Source organism: Bombina bombina, chromosome 7 (genome assembly GCF_027579735.1).
Source record: "Bombina bombina isolate aBomBom1 chromosome 7, aBomBom1.pri, whole genome shotgun sequence".
In the NCBI taxonomy this organism is placed as follows: Eukaryota; Metazoa; Chordata; class Amphibia; order Anura; family Bombinatoridae; genus Bombina; species Bombina bombina.
This window is the reverse complement of record NC_069505.1, coordinates 186168030-186176515: the sequence shown is the minus strand read 5'-3', so window position 1 is coordinate 186176515 and position 8486 is coordinate 186168030. Positions and strand designations below refer to the sequence as shown.

Sequence of the window (8486 nt, the reverse complement as noted above, 5' to 3'; positions counted from 1 at the left end):
CCTAGATTGGTATAAACAAATATTCATAAACGGTTACTGCAAGTAACAGAATTGTGTAATAAATAAGACACATTTCCCATCAGACTTCTATTAATTGATTGTTAAGATAATTGCTTCTTTGTAGAACATTGTCTTCCAGAAGTAGAACCCAACCGATAAATATTAACTGAGGAGGATAATGCAAGAATACAAATGCCTACTAGTTAGCTTAGAGGACTAAGTGGTGGCTGTCACTGATCGAAGCTGAAGAACTTATGGAACTACCTATACAGAAAGCAGTATTGGCCTTCCAATGAGAGAAATACAAATGAAGGAAACAGCATGAGAGAATATGTAACACTGAAAACACTTCCCTTTCACGTAGCAACATTTTTAAAGGTTGTCGTAAGCTTTATTTACATGATTTTGATGTCCACATAACATACCAGCTGTAAAACCAAATTGTGGGATAAAAATGAGGGGAACTACAAATTTGAGCTTCCCCAGAGTCCATAACATTCTGTAAGACCTTCCCTGGGTTGGTGAAGTAGCGAGATGTCTAGAAACCAGCGAGAAGAGGAGTGGGGTAGATGTAAGACTTTTCTTGAACCCCTTGGCTGCTGGGGAACTGGATAAGTTGAGAAGGTGTTAATAGGCTGGTTGCAAGTGTGAAGCACTATGTTTTGGTGTTTCAGGTGTAGCCAGCAGCTAAGGGGTTGGAAATGGACATGGTCTAATTTGGTCTTAAGCCTCAGACTCGAACATCTTCTTTCTGCCTTCCATGCCGGACTTCTCCTCAATGTTCTTACGCCAGTCACCCACATCACGGAGATCTTTCTCCTGGGGTAAGAGAGAGCGAAATGAAGAAGTTAATATTTGCTTGTGTGCCATCAGCATGTTAGAATGGAACAGTCAATAGTTACTAAAAACTTAAAGGGATATGAAACCCAAATTTTGTCTTTCTTGGTTCAGATAGAGCAGCAATTTTTCTTAATTCTCTTGGTATCTTTTTTTAAAAAGCAGGGACTTAAGCTCAGGAGCCTGCTCATGTCTGGAGCACTATATAGCAGCCATTTTGCAAGAATTTATTTGCTACTGGATGGCAGCACTATTTCCTGCCATGCAGTGCTCCAGACACCTATCTAAATATCTCTTTAACAAAGAATACCATGGGAATGAAGCAAATTTTATAATAGAAGTAAACTTGAAACTTTTTTTAAAATTGTATACTCTGTCTGAATCACAAAATATATATTTTTGGGGTTCATGTCCCTTTAAAGCTAGTAATCATGGTCCTGTGATGCCATATTTGTTTCCAGACCAGACAGTTTAGAGGTCCATAGTTACTGGTTTAAAGAAACCTCACCTTGTCAGTGTCCTCCTTCTTGACCTGCTTAAGGTTGGCACGGAGCTCCATGTTGACCTTGTGCTTGGAGCCAAGCAGAGCGCGAAGCATAGCATCAGCTGACATACGCACACGTTTCAGAGGAGGCCTCTTGAATTTGCCTCTGAGGTCGAAAATCTTTTGGTTCAGGTCTTCCACCTGTTGAGATAGAACAGGAAGAAACACATATGATAAAGCACATGAGACACAACATTTATTAGAAGAAGATTATATATAAAAAATGAACCTCCTGATAAAGACATAAAAATAAAGATGGACGGTATGATGTGGAGGGGAAATCATGAGAAGCTAATGGAGATCGTTAAACCCCTCTCTGAAGAAATATGGTGCAAAGATGTGAATAAAAATGTAGCAGATTATGGTAGTGAATATATTTAGGAAACTGCATGAAAATCATTCTTATGTGAGTTATAGAATCTGAAATGCTAACAGATTACTATTCTGGGGTTAACCCCCCCCCCTTAACCCCAGAATAGTAATGTCAAAGGGACATCTGTGAATTGTGGCTGGAAACATGTGATATATATTTCCCTAGGTTCTTGTGAGATGTGGTACGTGTTCATAAAGTGAGGTTCTCAGTAGCAAATAGTGACAAACATAAGACTCCTTTTGTCACTATAATATGCCAGTGGCACATGTCTGTGTGGAATATTCAGTCATTCTCACCTCCTTGCTGCTCTTTTGAACTTTGACTTCCATGTCGTACCTCTCTTCATCAACCACATCGATCTTAGCATGCAATTTCTTGCAAAGCTCCTGAAGTGTGACAAGACATTGCAAAAAATTATATAGGGCATTTGTGGAAAAAGATACATTCAACTACTGTATTCCCCAGAGGAAAAAAAATGCTTTCAATGCATGTGAGGCTGTGTGTGCACACGTGAGGCTGTGTGTGTGCATGAGTGAGGCTGTGTGTGTGCATGTATGTGAGGCTGTGTGCATGCACACGTGAGGCTGTGTGTGTGCATGAGTAAGGCTGTGTGTGTGCATGAGTAAGGCTGTGTGTGTGCACACGTGAGGCTGTGTGTGTGCATGAGTGAGGCTGTGTGTGTGCATGAGTAAGGCTGTGGGTGTGCGTTTATGTGAGGCTTTGTGTGTGTATGTGAGGCTGTGTGTTTGCATGAGTGAGGCTGTGTGTGTGCACACATGAGGCTGTGTGTGTGCATGAGTAAGGCTGTGGGTGTACGTGTTTGCGTTTATGTGAGGCTTTGTGTGTGTATGTGAGGCTATGTGTTTGCATGAGTGAGGCTGTGGGTGTGCGTTTATGTGAGGATTTGTGTGTGTATGTGAGGCTGTGTGTTTGCATGAGTGAGGCTGTGCGTGTTTCCATGTGAGGCTGTGTGTGTGCACATGAGGCTGTGTGTGTTTCCATGTGAGGTTGTGTGTGTGCACACGAGGCTGTGTGTGTGCACACGAGGCTGTGTGTGTGTGCGTGCGCATGTGACGCTGTGTGTTTGCATGAGTGAGGCTGTGGGTGTGCATGAGTAAGGCTGTGGGTGTACGTGTTTGCGTTTATGTGAGGCTTTGTGTGTGTATGTGAGGCTTTGTGTTTGCATGAGTGAGGCTGTGTGTGTTTCCATGTGAGGCTGTGTGTGTGCACATGAGGCTGTGTGTGTGCATGTGAGGCTGTGTGTTTGCATGAGTGAGGCTGTGTGTGTTTCCATGTAATGCTGTGTGTGTGTTTCCATGTGAGGCTGTGTGTGTGTATATGTGATACTGTGTGCGTCTGTGTTTACATGTGAGGCTGTGTGTGTGCGTGCGCATGTGAGGCTGTGTGTGCACATGAGGCTATGTGTGTGCGCATGTGAGGCTGCGTGTGTGTGTGCGCATGTGAGGCTGTGTGTGCATATGAAGTTGTGTGTGTGCACATGTGAGGCTGTGCGTGCGTGCGTGCACATGAGAGGCTGCGTGCATGCACATTTGAGGCTGCGTGCATGTGAGGCTGCATGTGCACGAGGCTGTGGTGTTAAATGATGAAGAGGTTATTTGTGTATTATGTGCCTGTTGTACTACAAGTCTTGCATACTACTAAAGTCTGTGTATAAACAGAATGTGAGTGTGCAGAGGCGGTGCATGGTGCACCGTGTATACAATAAATGTGAGTGAACAGGGTGTTCATGTACACGGTGTATAAAAAGAATGTGAGTGTGCACTCAGTGAGTACTTCCAGTGCACTTACCTGAAGTTCCTGTAAGGAGTGAGGTATACTCAGGGGAGGGCAGTGCTCGCTCAGATAACTTTCTTTCTCAGCAGCAATATCAATTTCTTCTTGTTCTAGAGCAGTTTTTGCCACCTGGAGCATCAAACTCTGCAGAGAGAATAGGGATAAGATGACTGAATGTGTGAGAATGTTGCCTACAGTGTTACAGTGTGAGTGCTCTTGTGGATCGGTTCGTGCTGTGTGAGAAGTGGCTTTGGTTGTGAGAAGAGTAAGTCCATTAGCTACAGATGGAAGCACTCAGGGCTAGATTTATCAAAGCTGAGGCGGGGCGAAATTACCCACAGGTAATTACCATTGCGCACGAGTCACGCGCGGAAAGGAGCTGTCAATCTTTTCAGTCGGACTTGACCGCGGAGATTGAATTTCACCACCTTAGAGGTGGCGAAGAGGTTAGGAAAGCGGCGCTGCTTGTTAAATTATGGCGAGCAAGTTTTTGCGAGAACTTGCAGCCGTAGGACTTTGATAAATCGAGCCCTCAGTGTGAGCTAATTAGTGCAGGAAATCCTCTCAGAGGCTTTACAGTGCATGCCTGATTCTATATGCTAACTGATGGGTGGTCAAGTGTATGCAGGAGAAATAGGAATAGTGCTGAGGTTTGAATAGGTTTTAGAGCTGGTGGCTTTGGGAGGAGGATAGGGGACATGTGCTGAATTTGCTGGCTGACCATAATAATCTGCATTTAGGGGAGGACACTTAGGGTAAAGGTAGTTAAGGTAAAATAAAAAAGTTTGGGAAGGAGTGTGTTAGGATGGCAAAATGAGCATAAGTATAGTAAAGAAAAGGATGTTTTGATGAAACACTATGTAAAAAGGGAATTATAGGAGACTCATAAAAATGTTTGAGAGAGAACAATATAAGAGTTTGTAGAAAAGAGAGAGGACAGAGGCAGCGATAGGGTAAGACCAGCAGCCTCACAAGTACAGGGAATTTGCTAGGCTGACACATCCCACCATAAAGTGAGAATGCCATGGAAATGTAGATCAAGGGTCAGGTCCTACAAAAAAAAGTTTGGGAACTCACCAAGACTTCCACCCCCTAAGAATTAATATTGTTTTATGCACACACACTTACATATACACACACACTTACATATACACACACATATACATACATACACTTACATATACACACACATATACATACATACACTTACATATATACACACACACTTACATATACACACACACTTACATATACACACACATATACATACATACACTTACATATATACACACACACTTACATATACACACACACTTACATATACACACACACATATTACATATACACACACACATACATACATACACTTACATATACACACACACTTACATATACACACACACTTACATACATACACTTACATATACACACACACTTACATATACACACACACTTACATATACACACACACATACACACACACACTTACATATACACACACACTTACATATACACACACACATACTTACATATACACACACACTTACATATACACACACACATACTTACATATACACACACACTTACATATACACACACACTTACATATACACACACACATACATACATACACTTACATATACACACACACATACTTACATATACACACACACTTACATATACACACACACTTACATATACACACACACTTACATACATACACTTACATATACACACACATACATATACACACACACTTACATATACACACACATACATATATACACACACACACTTACATATACACACACATACATATACACACACACACACTTACATATACACACACACATACATATACACACACACTTACATATACACACACACTTACATACATACACTTACATATACACACACATACATATACACACACACTTACATATACACACACACTTACATACATACACACTTACATATACACACACACACTTACATATACACACACACATACATACATACAGACACATATACATACATACACACACTTACATATACACGCACACTGTATTTATATGTATATAATCTATATACCTTGGTTAATGAAAGCAAATTAAATCCAATGAAGGGTTGAATGGTTGTCTTTGGGCCTGAGTCTCTTCCTCTGTCAAAGAGTCTCACCCACTTAAGGAGCTAAATAACCCCAAAAAAAACCACACAGAAATGTAAGCATCATGTGTTCCACGCAGTGTGGGGTGATCACACAGCAGGACCGCTGACAGTCTTTCATTTAGTGTATTGTAGGAAGTGTTACTGCCCATTACTAGAGGATCTCACTATCCCTCTAACCAGAATGTGCTCCAGCTCCTCCCACCAGCAGCAACAGTCTTTACTGAAGCATTTCTGTTCTTTGTCCAGAGGGAACTTTGTTCCATTTGCAAAAATATTGCAGGAACTCTGTTCCCATTCGTTCTCGCTCGGCTTGACCCCTGATGTAGATCTGCAGTTGTATCATCGGCTGACAAAAAAAAAAAAGACAACTACCCCAACATGACTTCTCTTTGTCATAAATTTTGGTAGAATTTGATGGTGTCTCTTTGGCATTATTCTCTGAACATCAGGCAATGAGGCACGTTCTCAGATTCATATTGTAGGGGCAGCTGCTCTTATTTGACTTGAGGTAAAGATAACAGGTTTGTAAAAAGTTTTTATATTTGACATTAGGACCTTGTGTCCTCTAGAGTTTTCTTCTGACAAAGAGTGTGCAAGGGGGGTACTTAGGGAAGGACATGCTTCTTGTATGGGTACTATATGGGGAAGCACCTATAAGGTTTGGCCCAGGGAGGTTGCATGAGAAGGTGTTTGTGCATTATGCTATAAAGCTTCTGGGTTTGTAATTGAGATTTAATGGGGAATGTTGGGAATGGGGGCAGCGTACACAAGCTGCTTTGGTAATGAAAGAGCTCTATAATGGAACTTTCTAAAAAGGTGTAATTAGAGGTCCTGTCCTGTACTGAGCTTTCTGTGAGTGAGTGAGTGAGTGAGTGAGTGTAGGTTAATGCACAAGGTGACATGCCAGTTCCTATACTGTACTCCTGCTGTGTGAGGAGCTTTCTATGAGTGAGTGTAGGTTGTTGCACAAGGTGACATGACAGTTCCTATACTGTACTCCTGCTGTATGAGGAGCATTCTGTGAGTGAGTGTAGGTTGTTGCACAGGATGAAATGACAGTTCTTATACTGGACTCCTGCTGTATGAGTAGCATTCTGTGAGTGAGTGTAGGTTGTTGCATAAGGTGACATGACAGTTCTTATACTGTATTCCTGCTGTATGGTGAGCGTTCTGTGAGTGAGTGTAGGTTGTTGCACAAGGTGACATGACAGTTCCTATACTGTACTCCTGCTGTATGAGGAGCATTCTGTGAGTGTAGGTTGTTGCACAAGATGACATGACAGTTCCTATATTGTACTCCTGCTGTATGGGGAGCATTCTGTGAGTGAGTGGAGGTTGTTGCACAAGGTGACATGACAGTTCTTATACTGTACTCCTGCTGTATGAGGAGCATTCTGTGAGTGAGTGTAGGTTGTTGCACAAGGTGACATGACAGTTTCTATACTGTACTCCTGCTGTATGAGGAGCATTCTGTGAGTGTAGGTTGTTGCACAAGATGACATGACAGTTCCTATATTGTACTCCTGCTGTATGAGGAGCATTCTGTGAGTGAGTGTAGGTTGTTACACAAGGTGACATGACAGTTCTTATACTGTACTCCTGCTGTATGAGGAGCATTCTGTGAGTGAGTGTAGGTTGTTGCACAAGGTCACATGACAGTTTCTATACTGTACTCCTGCTGTATGAGGAGCATTCTGTGAGTGTAGGTTGTTGCACAAGATGACATGACAGTTCCTATATTGTACTCCTGCTGTATGAGGAGCATTCTGTGAGTGAGTGTAGGTTGTTGCACAAGGTGACATGACAGTTCTTATACTGTACTCCTGCTGTATGTGGAGCATTCTGTGAGTGAGTGTAGGTTGTTGCACAAGGTAACATGACAGTTCTTATACTGTACTCCTGCTGTATGTGGAGCATTCTGTGAGTGAGTGTAGGTTGTTGCACAAGATGACATGACAGTTCTTATACTGTACTCCTGCTGTATGAGGAGCATTCTGTGAGTGAGTGTAGGTTGTTGCACAAGGTGACATGACAGTTCCTTACCTTCAGGTGGGTTTTACGGGTGTTTGAGATCTTTGACTTTTGCTAAAGGAAACAAAAAAACAATAACACACATTTAGTTTTCTTTATATAAATAATTATAATATCCTCTATAGCCCCCCGTGCATCTAATTCCTCATCAAGACAAACAAGAACTACATTCACCCCAATAAAGAGAAAAATGGGAAACTTACGTCACTGAGAATAGATGGATGATTGAGGAGAGAAACGGAAAAGAAACATAGGTTAGTGGTGAATAAAATACAGTTTGTATTTAGAGGCTAACCCTGCACTGGATCACGTGATCTTCTACACATAGTTAAACCTGAGCACCTTCACATTGTAGGGGTTAAGCACAGAGCTATCTCAGGTAAGAAAACATTATGAGCTAGATTACGAGTGGAGCACTATTTATCGCTTGCGCGTTAACTCTACTAGAAGTAAACCTTTTGCACGCATCAGGTCTTGCGTATTACAAGTTGAAAGTAAAACGTTTTTTGCGCGTAAGCTAACTTGATGCGCACAAAAAGTTGAAGTCCGAATATCATGAACGCATTAAATATTCCTCCATAGACTCCAATAGAGTGTGAGTGTTAATATTGTATAAATATGATTTGACATGTTCTCAGCTACTTGACTGTAAAAGGGCTCCAATGCACTTATATATTTGTATACATATGTATGTGTTTGTTTATATGTGTATATAAGGCTGTAAATAAATATATACAC

General features: G+C 41.5%; 1 protein-coding gene across 1 annotated transcript; it reads right to left on the bottom strand.

Annotated features, from left to right (window-relative positions):
* Nucleotides 1-365: 365 nt before the first annotated feature.
* Nucleotides 366-7914, bottom strand: TNNI2 (troponin I2, fast skeletal type). The gene is made up of 5 exons (XM_053720490.1): nt 7761-7914; nt 3564-3692; nt 2051-2140; nt 1346-1522; nt 366-819 (listed from the first exon to the last, which is right to left on the bottom strand). The coding sequence occupies exons 2-5, from the start codon at nt 3684-3686 to the stop codon at nt 724-726; spliced, it is 486 nt and encodes a 161-aa protein (XP_053576465.1). The 5' UTR covers nt 3687-3692; nt 7761-7914; the 3' UTR covers nt 366-723.
* Between the last annotated feature and the right edge of the window lie 572 nt (nt 7915-8486).

Bases quoted from the DNA above. Each gene is read 5' to 3' on its own strand.
- TNNI2 (XM_053720490.1), bottom strand. From the start codon at position 3,686: ATGCTCCAGGTGGCAAAAACTGCTCTAGAACAAGAAGAAATTGATATT. The intron at 1,523-2,050 runs GTGAGAATGACT...CTATCTCAACAG, and splicing joins TTCAAAAGAGCAGCAAGGAG to GTGGAAGACCTGAACCAAAA. The intron at 820-1,345 runs GTGAGGTTTCTT...CTCTTACCCCAG, and splicing joins AGAAGGAGGACACTGACAAG to GAGAAAGATCTCCGTGATGT.